The sequence below is a fragment of the Chlorocebus sabaeus genome, chromosome 12 (assembly GCF_047675955.1).
Source record: "Chlorocebus sabaeus isolate Y175 chromosome 12, mChlSab1.0.hap1, whole genome shotgun sequence".
NCBI lineage: Eukaryota > Metazoa > Chordata > Mammalia > Primates > Cercopithecidae > Chlorocebus > Chlorocebus sabaeus.
This window is the reverse complement of record NC_132915.1, coordinates 29,409,360-29,437,088: the sequence shown is the minus strand read 5'-3', so window position 1 is coordinate 29,437,088 and position 27,729 is coordinate 29,409,360. Positions and strand designations below refer to the sequence as shown.

The 27,729-nt window shown below is 41.0% G+C and overlaps 1 protein-coding gene across 1 annotated transcript in view; it reads right to left on the bottom strand.

Moving 5' to 3' along the window:
* DOCK8 (dedicator of cytokinesis 8) overlaps nucleotides 1-27,115 on the bottom strand; it is a 238,068-nt gene extending 210,953 nt beyond the window's left edge. Inside the window, exon 1 of the mRNA XM_007969410.3 lies at nucleotides 26,951-27,115. Within this exon, the coding sequence (XP_007967601.3) occupies nucleotides 26,951-27,003 (53 nt within the window). The 5' untranslated portion in view covers nucleotides 27,004-27,115. The remainder of the gene's footprint in view (nucleotides 1-26,950) is intronic.
* Between the last annotated feature and the right edge of the window lie 614 nt (nucleotides 27,116-27,729).

The window sequence follows — 27,729 nt, the reverse complement described above, 5'->3', positions numbered from 1 at the left end:
AATAGTACATTCAAATTAATAGTATGATAAATAAGAAAACACATTTCTTTCCGTATATCAGGTGTAAATAACAATTTATGTAGAACTACATTCCAATTCAGCTGTAAGTGGTAAATATTTTTACTAAGCATCAAAAGGAAAACATTCAGGTCATTCAGAACACTTTAAATATTCAATATTCCATATCTGTAGTTCGCATGTGATCCTCAATGTTAATTAAAGAATTCTAAATTTATTTTAATACTCATCTCAAAGAGAAAAAAGTTTACTTTTTTCTGTGGTATCACCCTTTATCTAACTTTCTTGAACTTGCAGAAGATCTCATTTAAAAGTTGATAAATTAGACAGGCACAGTGGTGCGTGCCTATAGTCCCAGCTAGTAGGGAGGCTGAGACAGGAGGATCACTTGAGCCCAGGAGTTCTAGGCCAGCCTGGGCAACATTGCAAGACTTCATCTCTTAAAAAAAAAAAAAAAAAAAAAAAAGTAAAACTAAATAAAAACTTTAAAAAATAAATAAAACTGATAAATTACCTATGAATTACGTGACCACAATCTCTGTATTCAACAGCAAGACTACTAAGAAAATATCATCATTTTATACAATATAAACATTTTTCAAACATGTATTTGCGCTTCTGCTACCATAAGGAAATAATCCCTTAAATACTCTTACATTCCCTTTCCTCACCTCTCCTGTCTCTGTCAGATAAAGAATGGATCGAAGGGAACATTTTTTGGGATGCTTCCTTTTTTCTTGAGACGGGGGCTCACTCAGTCACCCAGACTGGAGTGCAGCGGTGCAATCTTAGCTCACTGCAGCCTTGAACTCCTGGGCTCAAATAATCCTCCCGCCTTAGCCTCCCTAGTAGCTGGGACTACAGGTGCTCACAACTATGTCTGGCTATTTTTAATTTTAATTTTAATTTTTTTGTAGAGATGGTGTCATGCTATGTTGCCCAGGCTGGTCTCAAACTCCTGGCTTGAAAGAATCCTCCAAACGGCCTTCCAGTGTTGGGATTATAGGCATGAGCAACCACACCTGGCCAGATGCCATTTTTTTTTTTTTTTTTTTTTTCTGAGATGGGTGTCACTCTGTTACCCAGGTTGGAGTGCAGTGGCACAGTCTCAGGTCACTGCAACCTCCACCTCCCAGGCTCAAGCAATCCTCCCACCTCAGCTTCCCAAGTAGCTGGAACTTACAGGTATGCCACTATGCCTGGCCAGTTTTTTGTATTTTTAGTAGAGACTGGGTTTCACCATATTGCCCAGGCTGGTCTTGAGCCACTGAGCTCAGGCGATCCACCCTCCTTGGCCTCCCAAAGTGTTGGGGTTACAGGCGTGAGCCACCATACCCGGCCAGATGCCCAACTTTTAATGGCTTTTGTTTGCTTGCCTAAATTGTCTGAATAATTACTTCAAAGTCCCATATCATTTTGGCCAGCAAGTTTAAAGTTTTCGCATCTGCACCTTGGTGCTGCCCGAGTTCTCATTTTGCATCTCTATTCTGCCAATGACCTGGAATTATGTGAGAAGAAAAAGGGTATCTGAGAAAGTACCTGCCACCTGGCACTAAATAAATTCTTCAACATATTAGTTTTTTCCTTCATTCACAGCACTAGAGCAAATGGAGCCAGCTTGTGGCAGGCAGTAGGGTGTGGGTCAGCCTCCTTGGGATGCTATTGACAGAACCCTTCAATTTCTTCATTCTTTGTCAAGTTGTCTGATGATTTCATCATTAGAGATGTATTCTGAGGCCTTAAAGAGCTGCCTATTGAAAAAGAAAATATCAGCCGGGAGCGGTGGCTCACGCGTGTAATCCCAGCAATTTGGGAGGCTGACGTGGGTGGATCACCCGAGGTCAGGAGTTTGAGATCAGCCTGCCCAACACGGTGAAACCCCATCTCTACAAAAAATACAAAAAAATTAGCCAGGCATGGTGGCGCTTGCCTGTAATCCCAGCTACTGGGGAAGCTGAAGCAGGAGAATCACTTGAACTCAGGAGGTGGAGGTTGCAGTGAACCGAGATGGTGCCACTGCACTCCAACCTGGGCGACAAGAAAATATCTTGGAAGGCAAAATAACCTAGCTGTCAGCTGAAAACAACTACAGCTGTGTAGGTGGCTTGTGGAGTGTGAGGCCTTGGGGGCCTGGGACCTGAAATCAGCACCAGCAAAGCAACCTCAGGAGGTGGGTGAGCAAGGATGATAAACTCTCCTGATGTGGGAAACACAAGTGGCCAGTGGTCAGAAAACCCAGGGGTCTTGTTTTCCCCAGTGGTCTGCCCTGCCCCTGGAGAGTCTCTTCATGGATTCCCCTGGAGAAAGGCACTTGCCCCCAGAATGAAGCAGCCAGTCTTCTTCAAAACACACTGGCCCATCTGTCATGATCAACTAGAAATGGACTAGGAAGAAAACACCAATGGGGCCTTCAAGAGCTATGGTGGGAAGCACCTCCAGCAGTTTTGAGCTTCAAACCTCCACAGCTGGGAGCAAACTTTAGATTTGAGAAGTGTGATGGAACTCTAGGGAGGAACCATGCAGACCTGAATAGGGCCGGCCACATTCATTTATTAATTCTTTTAATAAAGATTTATTACACATTTATGATATGATAGGTGTTGTACAGGCTCTAAAAATTCAAAGGTGAGCAAAACGTATCCTCTTGAGGTTTACAGAACACCAGGGGCAGGTCAGGGGAGATTTTAAGTAGGCAATCACATGATTTAGGAGTTACAAATTGTGACAGGTACTAGGAAGAAACAGTAGAGAGTGCTCTGTGTGTATAAAAGGGGGAGTCTGATGTATTAAAGTCTGATCTGAGGTCAGTTTAGCGGGTTGTGACCAGCATTTTTTAAATGCAATAGAACAGAAAAGAATAGAAAGTGTCGAAAGAATTGGAAATGGAAATGAAGTTGGATATGGTTTCTTTTGTTTCAGTATATACATGTATGTGTGGGGAGGGAGTTGGGGGGAATACTAGATTGTAAAGTGTATTTTCATGGAATGTGGAGGAAAACTTTGAGAGCTAACATTAAAATCATATCAACAAGATGTGTAGTAGTAGGCACCATGGATTGTCTTTGAGGATGCCAATGATGGAGTTGTGAAGAGAAAGCGGAATTGTGGGTCAAAGGGTCCCTTTCATTGACATATTGTGAGAAATACATTTGGGCATCAGAGTCCGCTAGCTTCAGACAATGAGATATATAGAATAACGCTTTATCTGGAGCCACTTGAGGCTGCAGGGGGAAAGGTAGGGAAGAAGGGAAAACACAGGTCGGCAGTTGGGACCATGGCAGTGGTCCAAATTGGAGCCCCCTGGAAATCTTGAGATGAAACAGAACACGCATCAGTCAGTAAATATTGGACTGTCAGGGGACTAATCTGATCTTCTTCCTTCCTTTGATCTTAGCCAAAAGGCCAAGAAGTGATTGATCCTTCCAGTTTGCATCTGAAATTCATTTCACTGGTAGTAGAGGAGATACAGAACCCAAGTCCGAACACCAGTACAGTGTCCCTTTCACCACACCACGATGTCTTCCCAGATCAGGAAAACAACAGTGAGCCATGTTCTGTTTGCAGGGCGATTCACAATGTCAGTAGCACTCAGGGTCAGAAGCATGCACTAGTTTTAAGGGGCTAGCTGCAAACTGAAAAGTATTTGTTATACACATAAAGAAACATATAAAGATCACCTCCCGGCAAACCAAATATTCTCTCCTGCATCTCAAAATCAAGTTTCATGCTTTATACCACGGAGTTGATTAAGCCTCTGAAGGCTGGGCAGTGTTTTTAATGGATTGTTTCTAGTTTTGATAAAGTGATGGGGGAAAATAAGGTTAGAATCTTTAGTTTGAAAAGGAATCTTTGTCCATAGCTAATTTCAGAGAAAAATCAAGTCAGTGTTGGCCTGCTCTAATGGAAAGATGGAAAAAACTCTTAAAATTATATTCCAAGTTCTGATGAAGAGATACTACCACAGGATTTTCTGATGCTCTAAGGTTACCTCTGGTACTGTTTAGAGTGGACAGGGTCCATCTTTCTTGAAAGTAAATCCTCTGATTCATCTGAGGTGAAAGTAAACATATTATGGCATATGCAAAAAAACAAGCTCAACAGATTCCACGGAAGGTCATGGTGAAAATATATTCCAGCAACAAGTAAGTTTTGTTGCTGGCAATGGTTGGCAAAGGCAAGAAGCAAGTAGTTAAAAACATGGGTTTGGTCACAGCTAGACTTGGGTTTCTACAGCAGCATTGCCACTCACATCCTGCATAACCATACTCTCTTTCACTGTCCATGTCTGCATCCTTGGGAGAATAAGAACACTCTTAACTTTGTGGGCTCTTACAAGACTTACACAAGGTAATGCATACGAGGGATATAGCAGGTGCTCAATAAATGCAAGAATTAATTTTTTAAAATAATTATTAATAATCATATTGTCTCTAGCTTTTTCCTTTGACATGACAAGACATGTATCACTGGTTTTTCCATTTCTCCTAGTTTACGTTTGTCCTCTCCTATCAATGAGGACAAATTAAAATGTAAGCATTCCACAGTTGATCTTTCCACTTCTCTGTAAAACACAGTTTTGAAAAAAGTCATAGTCAAGTGTTTACCATTTTTGGTTGGCACAGCAGTCATTTTTTTGGAGGTGGTGGGGGTGGGGAGTGGATCCACTAGGGAAATAATTTTTACAAGGACAGACAAAGTGAAGTTAGCCCTGAAATGAACTTTACGAACCATATAACATAACTTCATCTTCAGGAAACTGAGGCCCAGAGAAATGAAATATATGATTCTTCTAAGGTCCTGTAGATTGCATGTAGCAACATAAGATAGCTATATTTGAGAAATGGCAAAAGAAGACCTGAATTATCAAAACTACGTGCTCTGAAGGCTTAAGCTGCTCTTCTCTGTGGAGAAACAGTTGATACCTAATTTTGCCTGAAACAAAACAAACATTTAAAAAAATGTTTACCTATCCCATTCCAGGTGTTGTGGCTCACCTCTGTAACCCTAGCTACTCAGGAGGCTGAGGTGGGAGGATCACTCCATCTCTAACAAAATAAAAAATTTGAAAAATTTGGAAAAAATTTTACCTATTCCTTCCTTTAATGTGGAATACAGAATTTGCTAATTAGAACTATCATATGAGCCAGCAATCCCACTCCTGGGAATTTATCCAGAGGAAAAGAAATCATACTGAAGAGACATCTGCACCCCCATGTTTCCTGCAGCATTTTCACAATAGCCAAGATATGGAATCAACTTACATGTCCGACAATAAATGAATGGGTAAAGAAAATGTGGGATAGATACACAATGGAATGATATCCATTAAAAAATGAAATCCTGTTATTTGCAGCAATGTGGATGGAAATAGAGGACATTATACCAAGTGAAATAAGCCAGGAACAGAAATTTAAACACTTCACGTTCTCACTCACATGCAGAAGCTAAAAAAAAACTCCAATCCCACAGAAGTAAAAAGTAGAACAGAGTTTACTGGAGGCTAGGAAGGGTAGGGAGAAGGGAAGGATGGGAGAGATTTGTCAAGGGATACAAAATTACAACTACATAGGAGGAATACATTCTAGTTCTCTGTACTGCTGTGGGATGAGGTAGTTAACAATAATGTATTGTGTCATTTCAAATACTTAAAGGGAGGATATTGAACATGCCCAATACAAAGAAATTATTAGAGTTTGAGATAATGGATATGCTAATTGTCCTGATCTGATCACTATAATTATATGTACCAAAACATCACTATGTACCCCTATGAATATGTACAATTATTATATGACAATTTAAAAAATAAAATCAAAAAACAATTTGCTAGTTTCATAATATCAAGGGAGTATTTAATGATTTATACAAATCATTTTCCCTTTTCTAAAAGATAAGAGGGAAGTGAAATAATATTTTTTAAACATCTGTATGGTAATTTCCACATAGTCTCACTCAGTTCTCATAACAGCCCTATGGAATAGAATGTTTTTTTTATCTAAGAGATAAGGAAACGAGACATTATCTGACATGATATATTAGTTTACGCACTTATAGATGATCTGTTTCCATCATTGGAATGTAAGTTTCATGAGGGCAGCAGAGTCTTTCCAAATCCCCAAAGTCTAACACAGTGCCTGGCACAAAGTAAGTGCTCAAGAAATATCTGTCATATGAATGGATGAATTAATTCATTCATTAATAAGGGACTATAATAGAGAATTAAATATCAGACTTAAATGTAAGTAACATGTAGCTCTGGCAATAAAAAGAAATTGTGCATAATACATTAATAGCTTCTTTTAGGTGACCTCACACTTATATTCTATATAACTTTACTTTCTTCAGGAAAATATACATTTAATTGCCTACAGAGGGCTAGTTTACCTATTGGGTATAGCTGGAAATACTGGTAATGCATATGAAGATGGCCTCAAATAGGACCAAGATTACTCAGAAAAACATTCATTTAAAAAAAAAAAAACAAAAAAACAAACAACAACAAAAAAAAACTGTGGCCACAAGGGAACTTAAGGAATTAATAGTATTTGTCCAAACCAAATACATCTTTAGGTTTGCTGACTCAATCATAATCACGGGTTTTGTTCAATCTTATGAGGTTGATTTGTTCCTGATAACATGTATAAAAGATTGACCTTACCAGTTTGTACTTATTTGAACACAAACTACTTTTCAATAACTTTCCCCAAGACTTGAGGTAAAGTTCAGGGATACTTTAAGTAAAAATATCTTTAACCTTCTTTTAAAGGCAGATGCCACACAAAACCTTGCAAAGGAAAACAAGGCAGTCACACATATCAATGGAGACCTTTGAGTCTGCGGTTCTATTTCTAGCATTTATCATGCAGAATCATTAAAGGGGTAAGCAAAGATGAATGTATAAATTTATTCAGTGGTGTGCTGTTTCTAATGTGAATAACTGGAAATCAATGTAACTCAATACAGAATTACTTAAATTATGCTGTGTCCTTACAATGGAATGTTATGCATTCATTAGAAATGTAACGCAAGAATATTTAATGACATGAAAAGTTGTTCATGATATTTTTTAAATAAAAAAGTGGGTTATGATACAGTATATAAGCCTACTTCCAATTTTGTAGAAATATGTATGTGTGTATCTGAAAAAATATAAACAAGCTGTTAAAATGATCAATAAGTCAAAGAATTAGAGATAATTTTTATTTTTAAAGCATTTGCTTATCTGCACTTCTGACTTTTCTGTAATTTATATATATACAGCTTTGGTAATAAGAAGCTATTCTTCATTTTAGAAAAGAATAGGAAACATGTTTGCAGGTCTCCAATCCCTGACTACAGTTGCTATTCTTCAGGATCAATTGCTTCTTCTCCTTCATGGTTCTGCTCTTTTAACATTTCATTTCTTTCCCGTCTCTCATATAAGTATTCCTGGTGATTATATCGCATACATTACTTATGTGGCTCTATCAAATTACCTTTGTAGTCTCTTATAACTGTCAGGATTTTCCATAGAAGTTACTTTTTGGAAAAGGCAATCGTGTGTATCTACCATATCTTTCAGTACTCAGAAAATGTGAGGTCCAGGGGAAATTTAAGGTCCAACTTTCCTTTTTGCCTTTAAATCTATTTCCTTACAAGTTTAGCATTAAGTGTGTGCAGGGTGTGCCTGCGTGTGTGCCTGTGTATGTGCAAGCATGCATGTGTGTGTGTGTATATGTGTTTCAGAGGGATACATTTTGTCAACTCTAAATACAGCAGGTTATCAAATAATGTTGTTTCATTCAAAATCATTGGGTTATAACGTTGATGAGAAAACAAATCGATTCCTGGCTGGAGCCACCATGTGTGTGGAGTGTGCGTGTCCTCCCATGTGGGCTTTCTCAGGGTACTCCGGCTTCCTCGACATCACAAACATGCACACAGTAAGTGAATCAGTGTGTCTAAATGGTCCCAGTGAGGGTGTGTGTGAGTGCAACCTGTGATAGGATGCGGTCCTGACCAGGGTGGGTTCCAAACTTGGCGCTGGGCAGCCGGGATAGACTCTGGCCATCCACGACCCTGGACTGGAATAACTCAGTAAATAATTATTGTACTTGTTTTTATTAATTTTTCTTAAATGCAAGTATAGCTCACATTTATTTCAATGTTTAATATTAGGAGTCTTTTGGTCTTTATTTACTCAGACGTTTGTTGATATTTTGTAACTGGAAATATGCCATCACATATGTACTGGAACTTAACTCTTGTTTATATCCATTAGCCTATGGCAAAACTGATTTCGCTTTATGTTGCTTTACATAAAAACACTGTTTCCAAGAACTTACAACATTAAGTGAGGACTTACCATATAACCTCTGTGCTTGTAAATGAGCTGAAATCCTACTTTACATTATTATGGTGGCTGTTGTTTTAACACTTCTCCGTCTCCCATTTCCAGTTTATTTTACTTTGTCTATGTTAACTTTTTGTTTTCTTTTTTGAGCATCTACTAAGTGAGGAACCCTGCGCCAGTTGTATTACACATTACCTCAGAAACGTGCTACTTATTCCCTTTTTACAGATGTTTCATTCATATGTCTTTAGTGCTCTTTGATTTGTGTAGCATTTTCATACTTTTTATTTGATTTGGTCCTATGATATTGAACCAAATCCCGCTGGGAATCAGTGGAGCTGGGATGGAATCAGACTCGTCTCCCAAAACTCAGCCTCAACTGCTTTCTGTTAGTAGCAATGGCTCTGTCCTTTGTTATTATTACAACAGCTGCCAACATGAATAAGGCAGTCTGATTGTACAGATTATTCAATGATTAGGTGAATAAAACAAGAGGAGTCAACAAACCCAAAGAAAAGTAGTCACAAAAAGTAACAAGACTCGGTTTCTCCTATAAACCCTCCTCTACAGAGGAGGGGCTGACTATAACTCAGTCATTCCACAAGTGGGAGTGAATATTTTAGAATGCCGTCTGCCAGACCAGGAACATCTTGTTTTTTTCTCAAATAAAATGTGAATTCTAAATTAATCACTTTGTTTAAATATATGCTGTTTAAATATAAGCTGTTTAAAAATATCTCAATATTGTGGTTTTTCCTAAAATATTTTAAAATTGGTTGTTCTCAGAAAAAAACTGGCTGAACAACTCGGCTGCTTATCAATGTGTGGGATTTCTAGGAAGTCCTCAGTTGCACTTGCCACTTCCTGTGGCCTTGACTGCAATTAGATTTTATTTTATTATTATTATTATTTTTTTGAGACAGGGTCTTGCTCTGTCACCCAGACTGGAGTGCAGTGGTACAATCGCAGTTCACTGAAGCCTCAAGCTCCCAGGCTCAATTGATCCTTCCATCTTGGCTTCCTGAGTAGCTGGGACTACAGGCGCATGCCACCGTGCCTGTCTAATTTTTGTATTTTTTGTAGAGATTGGGTTTCACCATGTTCCCCGGGCTGGTCTTGCACTCCTGATCTGAAGTGATCCACCTGCCTTGGCCTCCCAAAGTGCTGAGATTACAGGCGTAAGCCACAGTGCCTAGCCCTTGCGATTAAATTTTAAATGGTCTTGTTTCCTACCATCTTCCTCCCTGGCTGATAGGACAATGACACCTTGTATTCTTCTTGTCTCCTCCTAAGATCTCAGGTGCTTCAGCTGTACTCGTTTGGCTTTTGCTTTCCTTGTAGCTCCCACATCCAGATCCTTGTGACTAACACAGTTTTTATCAACACAGTTTTTATCTATCAGACAACAGCAAACCACACTAGGTCTATACTGTTTATTGAATATTTTGGTAATGGCTTTTTCTTTGTGACTGGGGTTTTGTGGCACAGAAGGCCAGCTGCCCCCAAAAGACTCATGCTCCCCTTTCATAGTGAAGTGTTGCTGCTGGAAGTGCCGCCAGGCAAGAACTATAATATATTCCCCCAGCCCTCCTTGCAGATGGATGGATCTTGTGAGCAGTCCTCCCCAGGGGAGTGTGAGTAGAAGCCATGTGTCCCACTGTTGAGTGGAGGTATTTAAGAATTGGGCACACAATCTTTCACTCTCTCTTCTTCCTAGCCACTGGCTGAATGACGCCAACATAACTTGGAAGTCACAAGATGGTAGAGCTGTAAGATGGAAGCAGCCTGGGTCCCTGAGTCACTGCTTGGAGGAGAACAACTTGACCTGCATCAGACTGTGATATGAACATGAAACACGTTTTTGTTGGGTTAGTTCACTGAGATTTTGAGATTGTTTGTTCTCACAGCTAGCTTACCTTGATTAATACTGGACCTAGAAGCCTCAATATTCCTCTTCTTTAAGTCAGGCTCCTAGAATTAGATGATTTGGACCTACTATAGGTACTAGTGGGATAGAGGTGCTATGATGCCATAGTGGAAGTTCTGTTAGTAATCTATACCCACAGCAATTGTTGGAGGCCGTGCAGAAACTACTAGTGGCCTGTCAATATCCATTAGCCCCTTCATTCTAACTCAACCCTAGTTTTGTTGGGGGTGACAATGTGCCAGGCTAATGAAAACTACATTTGCCAACCTCCCTTGTAGACAGAACTAACACAGCTCTGAACAATGAAATACATAAACAAATGTTATTATGTGAGCTTCTAGAAGAGCTTCTTAATGGGAGCAAAGTTAGTTGGCATGTCTTTTTTTTACCTTCTTTCTTCTTCCCGTCTCCAATACTGATTCACTGTACAGAGTTTTAGGAATCATCATGTGACCATAAGGATGAAAGCCCCACACTAAGGATGGTGGGACACAAAGACACAAAGAACCAGAGTCTCCAGTGGTACCCTGGGGCCCATGACACCAAGCCTGCACGTCCAACCACTGACATTCCTGTTATGTAAGAAAAAAATAATTAAACCCCTAATTTGTTTAAAGCATGGATGGTTTGATTGGCTGTAACTTGCAGCAGCTAAAAGCAATCCTAATTGATATAGGGGTGATCCTTCTAAGACTGCCCACAGCACATATCTTTCAGACATGTTAGTCTCTGTCTCTATTTTCTTTTTCTACTCATTTTTAATTCTCCCATTCCAGAACTAACACTAGACAGCAGCAGTCATTGAGTTTCTAAGCTCATTTGGTAACTCTTGAGAATAAAGAGCTTGGTTACTCTTAATCATTTAATTTAGCCTCAAATCCTGCCTTTGGGGACATGTGGCATTTTCAGGCACCTTCTCTCTCTGATACTCTCAAACTGCTGCTTTATCTCTGGACCAGACAGCTCTTCAATCTGGAGTCCATCAGTGTAATTACAGGATTTAAGAGCATCTCAAGGGATTATTAAGCTCATATACCTGCCTCCAGGCAGGACTATGTTTAGCTCTTCCAAACATATAGTTGTCTTCTATGGGTCAAAGTGTCTCTCACAAAGCATGACTCACTTGGTAACTTTGAAGGAGTCAATTTTATTTGGTCTCAGTTTCTCTGCCACTAAAATGGGTATTGTGATATAAGTAGGGAAAGAGAAGACCTTCTGCTTAAACATTCTGAAATTTGAAACGGGATAGTATTACTTTTTTTGGTTGGGTGCTGTGATTAAAATGACCAACAATTTTGCAGGCTCTCCTATCAAGAGGTTGATTCTATTTTCCCTCTCTTTGAAGCTGAATTGCCTTATGACTTGCATTAACCAATGAATGTGGTGGAAGTGACATTGGAGAGTTCTAGACTTAAGCCTCAAGAAGCCTTGCAGCTTCCACCTTCATTCTCTTAGAATGTTCCCTTTACCAGCTAAGAATGCAAAAAAGAGCAGCTAGGTTTCTGAACAACAAGAGACCATGCGAAGAGGGAAAGCTCGGCCAACAGTCAGCACCAAGACCCTGGACTTGAGAGTGAGCCCATCTTAGACCCTACAGCTTCACTTGAGCCACCCGATAATGGCAGCCATATGAATGTCCACAGGAAGACCAGCAGAATAACTGTCCAGCTGAGCACAGCCCAAATTGCTAACCCACAGAACTGTGAGAAATAATAATGGCTGTTTTAAGTCACTAAATTTTGGGGTAGTTTGTTAGTTTCCCAGGACTACCATAACAAATTACCACAAACTGGATAGTGTAAAACAAAAGAAATTTATTTTCTCAGAGTTCTGAAGGCCAGAAATCTGAACTCAAAGTGCAAGTAGGGCCATGCTCCCTTGAAAGATGTTGGGGAGGCAAAATTCAGCACACAGTACGTGGTTTGTAAATAGAAAAATATAATTATAAAAGTGCTCTTTCCTGTAATTTTTCAACTTCAAACATATGAAGATAAATTTAAAAATAATAAAATTTTAAACAGTACCATATTCTGAAATGTAGTATGTCAGTGTCATAAGAGTTTCAAAATCTCCTATGAAGAAGTATCTAAATAGAATATTTTACTTATTGTTAGAAGTTTTAATGCTGGTGCAAAGCAAAACTTGTTGCACATTAGACAGCATAGGGTCTCTTGAATAACTTTACCCTTTTGTAAGAGTTATTTTTTGGGAATAAAACACATCCTTCCTCTGCAAGATCAGCGCATCCTTTGTTCAGCATTGTGTGTCATATCTATGTAAAAGTCACAGCCTTGTAGGGGCCTTCTGGTTACCACTTGTCCCATTTCTCTTCTGCCTCATCCAAGCTTTTTAAAGGAGTGGCCTCCACCAGCTTCCTCTATTTCCTCTGCATGGACTCCGTCTATAACCTTATGAAACCTAACTTCCTTCCCCACAGCTCTGCTAAAACTGCTAATTCAGAGGTTTTCAATGACCACCTTCAGGGCAAATCCAATGGCTCTTTGCCCTCATAATTTGGCATGTGATCTTTGTAACTGCCCTCCTAGCTCTCTTTTCTGATACTACAACTGACTGCCATACGTTGGCCAAATGCCCCCTCCTATCTTTTTGTATCTCTTCTCTCTTGTATGGATTGACAGTGACTCTTCCTCTAGGCCCATTCCTCTTCTCTTCCCCTTATACTTTCCATTTAGAAAATGTATCCATTCTTCAGTTCCAATCTCCACCTCATAGATGACTTTTTAATCAATATTTTCCATCCTGACCTACCATTGATGCCCCAAGCCTGTATTTCAAGCTGCCCAATAGAAATGGTCTGTATTTTATGTTCATCTGTGTTAGGGTGGGCTAGGTTATGGTGAGATAACAGACAATCCAAAAATCTCAGTGGTTTATAAAAACAAAGACCTTCAGAGGGCAGCTGCAGCTCTGCTTTAATCATCTTTACTCCAGGATGCAGGATGACAGATCATCCACCATCTGGAACACTGCAGATTGTTTAGAATAGGAGAAAGATAATGTGACAAAGCCCAAACTATCTCTTCACCTCCAAGTGACCACATCACCTTCAATGGGCGAAAAGTAAAATCCTCCCATAGGGAGGGACAGCAAATACATGTAAATGTACTGTCTACTACATCGTCTTAAACAAAACCTCTATGAGGGAAGTAAAAAATCATCCTCCCAAAACTAATTCTCATTTCCAATTTTCATAATTTCTCATTGGCATCATCCTTATCCCATTTGACCAGGATGGAAATCTTGGTGCCATTTATTTTATAATTGCTTCTTCTTCCAATTACAAAAGCATTCTTTGAGGAAAAATATGCATGCATACCTACACTCATACATGCATGTCCCAAGTACAAAAAAGTCATCAATAATTCTACTACCCAGGGATAACACTCATGACACATTGGCATATGTCCTTCTGATTCTCTCCTTGTCATATGTATTGATCTATTTATCTCTGTAGAGAGTTATGCATATATTTATTTTATTTTATTTTATTATTTTTTTTTGAGACGAGTATCGCTGTGTCACCCAGGCTGGAGTGCAGTGGCTCGATCGTGGCTCACTGCAACCTCCACCTCCTAGATTCATGCCATTCTCCTGCCTCAGCCTCCCAAGTAGCTGTGACTACAGGTGCCCGCCACCACATCCAGCTAATTTTTTTGTACTCTTAGTAGAGACAGGGTTTCGCCGTGTTAGCCAGGATGGTCTTGATCTCCTGACCTCGTGATCCGCCTGCCTCAGCCTCCCAAAGTGCTGGGATTACAAGCGTGAGCCACTGTGCCCGGTCATATTTATTTTTTAATTAAAATGATACCATATTATGCATATAGCTTTGTGGCTATTAAAAACTTATCAAAATCTTTTCAATATTTTATCCTTCTTATGTAAAAATATGTTTGGTATTTACTTGAAAATTTAAATATCCAGCCTTGACCTCTCCCCTGAGTTTCAGATTCCTAAATAAAACGGCATAGAAGGTAATTCTACTGGAAAGTCTAACTGCATCTTAGACTCCATATGTCCCCAGTTAAACTCCTGATTCACCCTAAAAGCCTGCTTCTCCTCCAATCTTTTCAATCTCTGTTAAAAGCATCAATATCCAACCCTGGAAACATCTTGATTTCTCTTTTTTTTTTTTTTTTTTCTCATTGCCCCACCCCATATCTAATTAGTCAGCCCTAGCTCCAGAATGTATCCCAGAGCTGACTGTTTCTCTCCTTCTCAGCTCTGCTCTCTACTTTTGTCATCATCATCTTTCTCCTGGATTCTCTACTGCCTCCTAGCTGGTTTCCTTGCTTCCACTCCTTACTTCTTTGTACAATAGATCTTTTAAACACAAAAGTCAATCACATCATACCTTGCTCCATAAACCATCCCATTTGATATGGTTTGGCTTTGTCTCCACCCAAATCGCATCTTGAACTGTAGCTCCCATAATCCCCACAATGTCGTGGGAGATAATTGAATCATGGAGGCAGGTTTTTCCCCATGCTGTTCTCATGATAGTGAATAAGTCTCATGAGATCTGATGGTTTTATAAAGGGCAATTCCCCTGCACATGCTCTCTTGCCTGCCGCCATGTAGGATATGCCTTTGCTCCTCCTTCGCCTTTTTCCATGATTGTGAGGCCTCCCCAGCCATGTGGAACTGTGAGTCCATTAAACCTTTTTTTCTTTATAAATTATCCAGTCTTGGGTATTTCTTCATAGCAATATGAAAATGGACTAATACACCATTGCACTTAGAATAACATTTAAATTTTTTCCATTGCCTTTAAGGCTTTTATGTCATTTGGTCTTCGCTAACTTCCCTCTTCAGCTCTCCTCCTCTCCCCTCATTCACTCCACTAGAGACAGACCAGCTCTTGCTTTTCTTCCAACACACCAACCTTACTCCTGCCTCAGCCATGCGCTTGGTCATTCCCCGGCTTGGTCTTGGCTCAGAGGTTTTCTCTGAGATGCTTTCCTTGACCATCCTATCTAAAGAATCCATGCCCTCTCAGTGGCCCTTTTACATTCTCTGCATTACACTTATTTTATCTGATGTTTCCTTGTTTATTTACTGGTTTATTTCTTCATTGTCTCCCCATTGGTATATTACTTCTTTTAGAACAAGAACCCTGTCTATCTATCTTATTCATGACTCTATCCCCTGCAGTTAGAATAGTCCTAGGGACATAGTGGGCTATAATCAATATGCATGAAGTGAATGAATAAGTATGTAGTTGCTTCCCACATCCAGTTGATTCCCTTAAACTGTCTGCAGAAGCAGGCCCCTTTTTTCCATTCTGATGACCCAGTCTAATCCCAGATCTCACTACCTCACATCAGAATGACTGTGGCTCCCTCCTCACTCCTCCCCTGGAATTCCTTCCAATGCCTTCTGCACACTGCTAACTATTCTTCCCACCATGTTTGTTTCATCTGTGAGTCACCTCCCTTCAGGGCCCAGCTGAGACTCATCTCCTCACAGGTGTTGCCCTACTGTAGCCAGGGCTACAGGCTTCTCTCTCTCTCTGAGTTTTTGTCCTTACCCCTCCCCAGCCACACAATCATACACTGTTCCCCATGCTCTCTAACTTTTGCATTTATAGTCACCCACTCACTCCAGCTGGATTCTGAGGGCATAGACTGCTTGTCTGAGTTTTAAATCTCCCATAATACCTAGAGAAAGTCACAGGCAATCAATGAAATATCTTGTTGATTTGAATGAGATTATTGGATAAGATACAGGAGGTAAATTGGATACCCCATCTAAAGGGATTTGTGAGACCAGGTAGTTATTTGGAATGAAAGAATAAGATATTAAACCAGCCAGCATGCCAACAGGTGGGTGATAGTCTTGTTCCCACAGACAACAGATGGCCATCATCTTAAAACAACATTTATGTTAACCAGCAGATAAGGGACTCCTGCATTGTCAGTGGACTTTGAGCCTGAGTTTTTCTACTTGCATAGGTGAAAGTGGACTGCAATGCTAGTGTAAATGCTGTATGATGACTAGCACCCCTTAGGGAGCTCCAGTTTGCCTTCCTGGGGAACCACAGACCCCCAAGTGTAATTTCCTGAGGACAGCCCAGCTTCTCTAGAGTGCTCATATTACACAGCAGAAAGTTGAGTAGAGAGAACTCAGAAAGGTCTGCTAAAGAAGGTTTTGGCTGTGCCCTGAATATTGCTCTGTATGGCAGTGGGATGAAGCAGCGATTTAGGAAAAAGTATTTCTACCCATGGCAGCAGAGGGACTGGGCCTCCCTGAGCAAACAGGAGAGTCAAGCTTGACCATTCAGTCATACGAAGGCCAAAATATCCACTTCAAGACTTCTCAGCAAATATCACATTTTCTTTTTGCTAATGTGCATACTTTCCTTAATTGAGTCTCCAAGCAGTGAGGTAGAATTTTTATTCTGTGTTTTAAAACCGTGTATTTAAAAATAAACATGTTATCGACTCAACTGCTTATCTTGAGTCAAATGCAAATTGTGGGTACATTCACTGAGGGAGAAAAATCTTTTTGAAAAATTTCCTGGTGATTTCAGGAAACGAGTAAGTGGTTATAATATTAAGGAATAATTGAAAAACATTGTCAGAATGAACACTTCTAAATAACTGCTGTTCTTTATAGTTTCCTGTATGTGGTACCATGCAATTTATTCTGATAAAGTTGTCTTTCTGAACTCACTTTTGGAACTCCTCTTTGCAATTACTTTCAGAACTATTTTGACAAGGTACCTAAAAATCAGCTCCATTATTTCATGGCAATATCTTAACTCAAGCTGATATCACTTTATTTAATAGGCTTGCTTGAGTGCTAATGACTTTGGCTCCCTCCAGAAGCTATACCATATATTGTTTATGGATATGTGTATACACACACACACACACACACACACACACATACACGCACCCCAAAAGTACACCTTTGTGTTAGTACTCTCCGGGAGCAGCAGGGAGAACAGAAATGGGCAACAGAATAACAGGGACTTCACATTTATCTGTAATGTTCTCTTTTTTAATTAAAAAAAAACAACTAAAGCAAAAGTGACGAATGTTAATGTGTTAATTCTGTTAAGTTGACCCTTAGATACTTGTCATTTTATCATCTGTATTTTCTATATTTTTTGAAACTTTTCAAATAATAAAGCAGATTCTCCCTCAAAAGAAAAAAAGAGAGATTTTAAACCACCAAGCTTCTTTTTAAAAATAAATGTACTGCAGTCCCTGACGATAATTCTAAAAGGATTTCCAAAAATGTTTTGGATAATGCTATTATCCCTAGTGGCATGACCCCAGAGAGGAATACTTTGAAGTCATGGAGAGCTACGAGGCCAGGGAAAGTGCCTTTCTTTTTCCAGTTCTTAATTTTGAGTAAATCTCCTTGCTTCTTGCAGGTAGGCCCATGACTCACTTGTCTTTGTATTTCTGGGGCTTAGCACAGCACTTAGAACACAATAATCCTCAATGGCTGGCATGAGTGAATAAATGAATGAACTAACCAGCCTAGGACTCATAAGCCTACTAACTTACGAAGAGATGGGAGTGAGAGGGTAGAGCTGATTAATTTCTGTTTTTCTTAATCTAGTTCCAGTTTAGCTATTTGTATTTTTGGTCTCTATCACAGGAGAACAATCAATTTTCCCCTTTGATGAGAATGATAGAAGTCATGAAGTTTTTTGAGGTTTCTGAGCAGAGGGGTACTACTGTTTCCTTTTACCCCAGAAACCAATTCTAGAGGAAAAGGAACATTAAAAATAAGTATGAAAGAGGTCTATAGTCTCCATTCTCTCATCCAAGTGAAAACACATACAGTGAGTTATGTAATCTGGAATCTTATTTTGTGATAGAAAGGGATTCTGATTTTCCGTTTGCTATTTTATTTAAAAGGCCTATGGCTTAGGCACCCAAAGGAGGAGGTGGATTGAATGACATTGTTAAGCAAAGTAAAAAGCAAAGTTTACAGTCTGGCAACTAGAGTTTACAACAAAATCAAGAAATAACTAAGTTGTTAGAACAATCTACCTTTATCATTAATCCACCTATTAAAGGAACAGAAGCAAAAAGCGAAAAAGGATAGAGGTTCTCACCATTTATGGTTGCATGTAAGGCAAAGAAAAAAAGGAGAAATGCATGACTATTTTAATCCCTAAAGAATGACTTCAGACTTCACTCTCCGACCTAGGAGAGAAGCTAAACAGGAAGAGGTTACAGGCATTTAAGAGAAGAGGTCAACACTGGCAAATACAGATTTAAAAGAATGATAAAACTCGGTGGGGGTGTGAATGTGGGGAAAGGAGCATTCGTAGGGCCACTGGTAGGAGCAGAAACAGGCATACATTTTCTGCGAGTCAATTTGGCAATCAAAAGCTTGAAAAAAGTTTCTTTCCTATGACCAAACAATTACACTGTTAGAAATTTGTAAGGAGGTGTTTGCACTAGCACAGGAAAAGGTATGTATAAGACTGCTCCATCAAACTCTATTGTGAAAAGTTAAACCTATCTCTTTTGGTTTTTTCTTTGTGTTTTTTGAGATAGAGTTTCCCTCTGTGACCCAGGTTGGAGAGCAGTGGCGCAATCATAGCTCACTGCAGCCTGAGGCTCAAGTGACTCCTGGGCTCAAGTGACCCCCCCACCTCAGCCTTCCATGTAGCATGCACCACCCTGTCTGCCTAATGTTTCGTTTGCTTTTTGTAGAGATGGTGTCTCACTATGTTGCTCAGGCTGGTCTTGAACTCCTGGGCTCAACTGATTCTCCTGTGTCTGCCTCCCAAAGCACTGGGAGGCAGGTTCCAGGCATGAGCCACTGGGCCCAGCCTGGAACCTATCTTCATGCCCAATAATAGAAAATTAATTTAATAAATCATTTTACATCTAATCAATAGGATTTTATACAGCCTATGTAAATTATAATGTAGCTCTGTATTGATTTACATGCAGAGTTGTTCATGATTTTTTTTTTTTTTTAAATGAGACAGAGTCTTGCTCTGTCACATAGGCTGGAGTGCAGTGGTGCAATCCCAGCTCACTGCAACTTCCACCTCCCAGGTTCAAGTGATTCTCCTGCCTCAGCCTCCTGAGTAGCTGGGACTACAGGCACCTGCCACCACACCCAGCTAATTTTTTTTTTTTTTTTTTTTTTTTTTTTTGTAGTTTTAATAGAGATGGGGTTTCACCATGTTGGCCAGGCTAGTCTCAAACTTCTGACTTCAAGTGATCCACCCACCTTGGCCTCCGAATGTGCTGGGATTACAGGCATGAGCCACCGTGGCCAGCCCTCCTGTATACTTTAAATCATCTCTAGATTATTTATAGTACCTAACACAATGTAAATGCTATATAAATAGTTATTATACTATATTATGTATGGAATAATGACAAGGAAAAAAGTCTGTACATGTTCAGTACAGATGCAACCATCTACAATTTTTTCCAAATAGTTTTGATCTGTGTGGTTGGCTGAATCCAGGATGTGCAACCTGCAGATGAGGAGGGCTGGCTGCATTTTCCTATCTATGATGATGAACATGAGAATAGAGAGCTGGAGAAACTCTGGTTCCATTGCCATCATTTCTCCTTTCTAATCTTGTGTTTAATCGTAATGCAGTGGGACATGACATAATGTCTTGTACCCTAGGCCAACTTTACCCATTTGTTTAGTTTCACCAGGAACACTGCATCAACATGTGTTCATATATACTTTCAGAGGGGTCAATCTGTTTTTGGTCTATATCCCCCATTGTCGATACAGCAAATGGTACCACTACTGTGCCAACTCCAGAAGCACAGGAACCACACTTAAACACACTACATAAATTTCATGTGTTTACCTAGAGCCCAGAGAGCCTTTCTGCTGCTGACTGGGTAAGAAATTAGACTGCACCAGCCTGAACAACATGGTGAAACCCCATCTCTACTAAAAATACAAAAATTAGCCAGGCGTGGGGGTGTGCGCCTGTAATCTCAGCTACTCAGGAGGCTGAGGCAGGAGAATCAGTTGAACCCAGGAGGCAGAGGTTGCCGTGAGCCGAGATGGCGCCACTGCACTCCAGCCTGGGTGACAGAGTGAGACTCTGTCTCAAAGAAAGAGAGAAAGAAAGAAAGAAAGAAAGAAAGAAAGAAAGAAAGAAAGAAAGAAAGAGAGAGAGAGAGAGAGAGAGAGAGAGAGAGAGAGGGAGGGAGGGAGGGAGGGAGGGAGGAAGGAAGGAGAGAGAAAGGAAAGAAAGAGAGAAAGCAAGAAAGAAATTAGACTAGATGCTTGTGGCAACAGGGGTAGCACATTCATGTTGCTTTAACCCTTTATCAAATGGGCCAAACATTAATAAGCACCTGCCACTGAAAAGAACTAAGTGTTTCTGTTTCTGTTTCTGTTTCTTAGCTTTCTCAGCAAGAAGTCTGAGTATGGTCACATCCCTACCTTCTCATGGTCCCTTAAAGAGCATGGAAAGTTTAGGTGTTTTCAACATCATCCTATTCTAACACTAGCTTTGTGGGGAGTTGAGATGGGAGACTTGGTCCCCTGAGTTCTTCATCTCTTCCTGGGTAACTACATGTTATTACGTTTTCTTTCCACTGGTCTATGAAGAAGTATACATTAGCTTCATCAATATATGTAAATGGTCGGAACTCAAAGAACTCCAAATGAAGAACATTCACCCTGGTAGAAGGTTATTTCGGTATACATTTTGTAAGGAACCTTCAGAATAGCACTAGATGCCTAAAGCACAAATGGACCTTTTCCAAGAATCTGGAAGAAACCGATTCTAAATGTGAAAGATCAAAAATTCTGAGTCTGATTGCCCAAGCTCCTCTATTGGTCTTTGGTCTAGAACACATCAGACAAAGCAATTCCTGAAAGCACACTACCTCACTCTGCCAGCCACCCCTACTACTGAGGAACAGCTCTGCTTTCACTGCAGATACACATCTATACATTTGAATGCATATATTTTTATGCTTGTATTATCTTTGCAGATAAAATTAGCAAATAATTCTGAGAAAGCTCTCTGTAGCTCATTGTGCTCTGGTCCTTATGCCCAAAATTATTGGAGTTGTTCCTTTTTTTTTTGAGATAGAGTCTCGCTCTCTCACTCAGGCTGGAGTGCAGTGGCACAATCACTGCTCACAGCAGCTTCAACTTCCTGTGCTCAAGTGATCCTCCCATCTCAGCCTTCCAAGTAGCTGGGACCACAGGTGCAAGCCACCACACCTGGCTAATTTTTGCATTTTTTGTAGAGACAGGGTTTTACTGTGTTGCCCAGGCTGGTCTCGAACTCCTGGGCTCACTTAGGCCTCCCAAAGTGCTAGGGTTACAGGTGTGAGCCACCATGACCAGCCTGTGGTTGTTCTTAAATGCTATCTTTATGTAACTTTATTCTCTCTTCTTACCACCCCGTTTTTATCTTTCATAAAATCACTCTCTGCTGATGATTATTATGCCTAATACTTTGTTCCTTTTTTATTTTTTATTTTATTTTATTTTATTTTATTTTTGAGACAGAGTCTCACTCTGTCGCCCAGGCTGGAATGCAGCAGCACATCTCAGCTCACTGCAGCCTCCACCTCCCAAGTTCAAGCAATTCTCCCACCTCAGCCTCCTAAGTAGCTAGGATTATAGGCACACGCCACCACGCCTGGCTAATTTTTATATTTTTTAGTAGAGACGGGGTTTCGTCATGTTGGCCAGGCTGGTCTTGAATTCCTGACCTCAGGTGATCCTCCTGCCTCCCAAAATGCTGAGATTACAGGCATGAGCCACTGCACCCAGCTCTGTTTGCTCCTTTTTTGAAAGGATGAAATGAAGGTATGTAAAGTTCTTAGCACAATATGTAGCACATACTAAATAATCAATAAATGCTACTTATTATTATTTTAAAATAAAACTGAGATGACAGCATGGTATAATGATTAAAAGAGAAGATTCTGGAGCCAGGCGGCCTACATTTGAATCTCAGCTCTGATCTTAATTAGTTGTATGTGACTTTGAACAACTTCTATAGCTTCTCTGCACTCAGTTTCTCCATCTGTAAAACAGAGATAGTCACTGCTCCTATTTCATAGAGGTGAATGAGTTATGATATAGAAAGCATTCTAGAAGTGTAAGCCATTATTTTTCCTTCCTTTCAATCCTGACTATCCACAAGAGGGTTAATGTTTTTTTCTGCATTCTACACTTTTGTCCTCTTTATCCAAGGTTCTTATTTTACTTTAATATTTGATCAAGTTTTACATCTGTTCTATATTTGAAAGACACTAAGACTTTGTTTAATAAATGTTCAGAGTATTAGTAATAATTTTTATAATCTACAAAGGCACTAAATTCCAGTAAGAAAAAAGGCAGTTAACAAGACTCAAGACTGGATGTTCCTACAAGTAACTGTGTTACGACATTTAATGCAGCAGTGCCTGAAATCCCAAATGTAAACGTTATTATGAACTACCTAACTTAGATCTACTCTTTCCTTGGCCCACAAGTCAGCAACAATAAAATGGAAATGAAGACAAGTATATAGCACTTACAAGAAAATTAATTTCACCTTTCTACCTCAGAAACATTCAGTGATAGGTCCTTTCTCTTATACCTTCCTGAGCTGTGGGTTCTAGCGAAATGCTTAACCATTAACAAGTTATACAATTACACTTGGCGCTCAAGACAAAACAAGTCCCATATGATGGCTTACAACACATGAAATTTAGAATTTATAAGAGCATGAGAGGCCAGTGTCAACAGAATTTAAAGACTGTGGGCTTCTTCTCAGACTGTGAGATAGTCCGCTTACTCCTTCTGGAGACTGGTGTGGTGAACTCTTTTTTTTTTTTTTTTTTTTGAGACGGAGTCTCGCTCTGTCGCCCAGGCTGGAGTGCAGTGGCCGGATCTCAGCTCACTGCAAGCTCCGCCTCCCGGGTTTACACCACTCTCCTGCCTCAGCCTCCCGAGTAGCTGGGACTACAGGCGCCCGCCACCTCGCCTGGCTAGTTTTTTGTATTTTTTAGTAGAGACGGGGTTTCACCGGATTAGCCAGGATGGTCTCGATCTCCTGACCTCGTGATCCGCCCCTCTCGGCCTCCCAAAGTGCTGGGATTACAGGCTTGAGCCACCGCGCCCGGCCAGAACTGAACTCTTTACAAATAATATTTTTAATATATCAGATTTGAATACTTCATTAACAGGAAGCATACTGGTTTTATCCCACAAATATTTTTAAGGGATAGTTTACACCATTCTGAGTAGTAAGGTGAAAAACATGAGCACATGCTGAATGTACTAATGGCCATATTTCAACACAGTTCTTACTTTTGGAATTTGATCTAGTTAAAAAAAAAATAGGTAGACATGCAAGGGAAAACATTTCTTTTCCACCTTCAACATTGCAAAACATCACATTGTTAATGTTTATATATTAAACACTAATCAGAAACAGAACACTTTGCTAATGCTGCTACTAAAATGATGATTTTTTAAAAAAATTAATTCCCCTCTTGCTTTAAAGGAAATTCTTGGGATACATGGATCAAAATAACAATAGGCCCAATTAAGAGCACAGTCTTTGGAGCAGTTTGCAATCCCAGCTCTGCCATTGCTGGTTGTTCTTGAAAAAAATTACATGGCCTTGTGAAGCTATATCGCTAAGATTCCTTTTCCTCTTCTGTACAAGACTTCATGAGTTTGACAGGCTTTTTGTGAGAATTTAATCATAAAATCCATTAACTGTGTAACATAGTGTCTGGGACACAATAAGTAAATAATAAATGGTGAAATTAAATGATATATTAATACTAGGTATGTCCTTATCAATCTGCTCCTTTGAATAACAATTTCTGCCAAGCTCCTTAGCATGACACTCCCACACAATACACAGAATGCTTCAAAGAGGAAAACAGAACTCTAAGAATAGGAATTTCCAATCCATTTTCTTGCCTGAGGATTATAAAACCTTTTATACTTTATTTAACTTGAGGGGGCTCTTCTTGATCAGATTTCATCACATATTTTCTTCCATTGAATGTGTTTTGTGTTCTCAGCACCCGACGGAAGGCACATGAGGGGAAACACTGGCCCCAAGAAAGCTCCCAGCCAGTCACTGGCATCTCCCTACCCAACCCAAACTGATCTCTGCCTGAAGCTCTCCAACTTCAGCTTTCCTTCCTACCTTTCTATCTTAGGCTACCAAAGATGGTGATGATGGAGATGATTACAGCAATGAAGTTGATTGTAATGTTAATGATGGTAACTAAGAATTATTTACCATTTATTCTGAGCCAGACATGACAAGCAACATGCAATCAACATGAAAATCATTAACAAGACATTTTCCATTATTTTTTCTGTACTGTCTCTAAATTACAATGTGTATTTTTTTTTTTTTTTTTTTTTTTGAGACGGAGTCTTGCTCTGTCACCCGGGCTGGAGTGCAGTGGCCGAATGTCAGCTCACTGCAAGCTCCGCCTCCCGGGTTTACGCCATTCTCTTGCCTCAGCTTCCCGAGTAGCTGGGACTACAGGCGCCCGCCACCTCGCCCGGCTAATTTTTTGTATTTTTAGTAGAGACGGGGTTTCACCGTGTTAGCCAGGATGGTCTCGATCTCCTGACCTTGTGATCCGCCCATCTCGGCCTCCCAAAGTGCTGGGATTACAGGCTTGAGCCACCGCGCCCGGCCTACAATGTGTATTTTACACATCGAGCACTTGGCAATTCAGACTTTGTACCTATTATTCATTTAATCCTCCCCATAGTCATAAGAAGTAGGTACTATGATTATCTCTACTTGACATACAAAGAAACCAAAGCTTAGAGAAGTAACATGTCTAGTGTTGCACAGTGACTTTGTAGCTGAGAGCCAATTTGCAAGGAAATCAGACACTAACCAAGGCCTTTATTCTTAACCCCCAGGTGACACCGACCCCTGCAATTGCTTGCAAGACTGCCTGTAGGATTAGTTCAGGTCTTGGCCACTCATCCCAGATCAACCCTGCCCAACCCCATAGTTTCTAACATCTTTCTGCCCAAGTCACACTTCCTGACCTAAAATTCACAAAGACAGAGGAGCAGCAGCTACGGCAAATAATACACCCATCAGTAACTTCAGTTTGATTCCTTATGCTCCCTGAATGAATTGCCCCTCCTGGCATGCAACAGTTATGAACCCTAATGTAGAAAAAAATTCCCATAGGGAGATCCCTGATATACTTTTGTTTTTGTTTTTGTCTGTGTTTTTGAGACAGGGTTTCACTCTCTCACCTAGGCTGGAGTGCAATGGCATGATCACAGCTGTGATCCTCCTGGGCTCAAGCGATCCTCTTGCCTAAGCCTCTTGAATAGCTGGGGCTACAGGTGCATGCAACCACACCTGGCTAATGTTTTTAAATTATTTTTTTGTAGCTACAGGGGTACCCCTGTGTTGCCCAGGCTGGTCCCAAACTCTGGGCTCAAGTAATCCTCCCACCTGGGCCTCCCAAAGTGTTGGGATTAGAGGTGTGAGCCATGGCACCCAGTCTCTATATACATTTTGGTCTCCAACATTAATATGCAATATATACAAATAATTAAACTCATTTTACAGATGAAGAAATAGTAAGGTAAGAGAAACAGTTTGCTGGCAGTTACATATCAAGTGGAAATAAAATCGTAATAAAGCTCAATATGCCTTCTAGAAGATCTTACCACCTTGTTTTTCTGGGCTTTTAATTCTTCGTTATTCAAACCTCTTCACACACTAACAGCACAGAACTTACAGTGGAATCCACCTTTCACAGGCTCAGCTAAATGAAGAACAAATCGGACAGCCCCGTGGGCAACAGAATAAGTTGACACTTCAGGATGAGTTTCCTATTATCTTTTAACTAGACAGTCTAGCTTTCTCAGGGCAAGACAAAAATGTCCCAAATACTTGTCAGCAGTTTTCAGTGGAGGAAAAACTGCAGTTAAAGCACCTTTACTGAGAACTTTGAGCAGTAAATGTGCTTACATTTAATTTGTGCAACTTTGATTAGGAATTGGATGGCGAGTTGGGATCCCCCAGTCCTTAGTTTTTTGCTGGAGTCCTGTAAATCTCGAAATGTCAGCCACAGGCCATTCCTTTTGGTTTATTTAAGTGGAAATGTTTTAAAAATCACTTTTTCCACTTCATGGCTCCTTTGGAGCAGGGTATAAAAATAGCGATGCCACCAGGAGCCAAACTCTTTCTGGAATAATGAAGCAGGAGAGGACAGAGCCCTGCTCAGGACAACAAGTCTTGCAGCCTGCCTCAAACGCAACTCTCATTTTAGCCCTTCACTTCTTTCCCTCCGCTCAGACTTGCCTCAAAGGAAGGAACCGTTTATGAGACACTCCGTGGCGTGCCCAACACAGTTACCCCGGCGCCTATCACCCTCCTGAGGACCGGCCACCTGTAAGAACCTGGAGGGCGGAGCGGGCGAGGTTGTTTGGGGAAGCGATCCCCGGTGGCTGAGAACATCCAGGAGCACCGAGATTCTCGGGGAGGACCTAGCCGGGCCCAGCGCAGGAGCCACGGCGCGTCCAGCGGCTCCACCGCTGCAGCCTCGGGAACCGGGCGCCCTGCAGCGGACGCGACGGGACTCGTCGGGCCTCGGCCCCTGCAGCGATGCTCCGAGCCACGCGGGTGCTGGGATGTCCGGCAGCTACCTGCCGCGCCGCGGGGGGCGTCTTACCTGTTGATCTTGAGCGCGAACGCGCGGCGCTCTGCGCTGGGCAGAGTGGCCATGGCCCGCCGGCTGCTTGGTGGCTTCTAGGGTCGCGGGGTGCGGGGAGCTGGGGCCAGGCGCGCCGCAGAGTCGCCGCGGAGCATGCCAAGCCAGGCGCAAGCCTCATCTGTCAGTCGGAGCTGGAAACTTCCGCATTTCCACCTTCTACGCTGAAATCACCCCGGGGGAGGGCCCAAGCTCCGAGCAGCGACGGCCAGCCCCGCCACCCGGCCTGGCACGCAGGCAGCGGCGGGCGAAGAGGGCGTGGACCCAGCGCGGAACTGGCCTCCGGATACTCGGTCAGACGGCGCGCTCTGCCCAGGGCCGCCGACCTCTCGCAGAAAGGAGCGCGGGCGAACGACAGGCAACCGCGCGCCGGAAACTCAATCTGCCAGAAGCTGCCAGGGAATATGGGCAAGTTGTGGGAGCCCCACAAAGTTGGCCAGGTCGGGAATCAACCCAGAAACTCTTAAGGCTAGGTGTTATTAAGGGTTGACACCCATTCTCGAAGAAAGCAGACAAAAAAAAAAAAAAAAAAAAGACAAAAAAGTTAGTGGAACCTATCAGTTCAAATCAACTTTTGCAAGCAATATGCCCATCGTCCTTCCTGGGACACTAAATAAATATAATGGATTCATCTAAGGAATAAACATTATGAGTTCTCAAAAAATGTTTTCGTTACAACCTGGCATAAATGCTTTTCTCTAGACAAACACTGAATGCGGCATTCTTGCGATTCAAGGGTA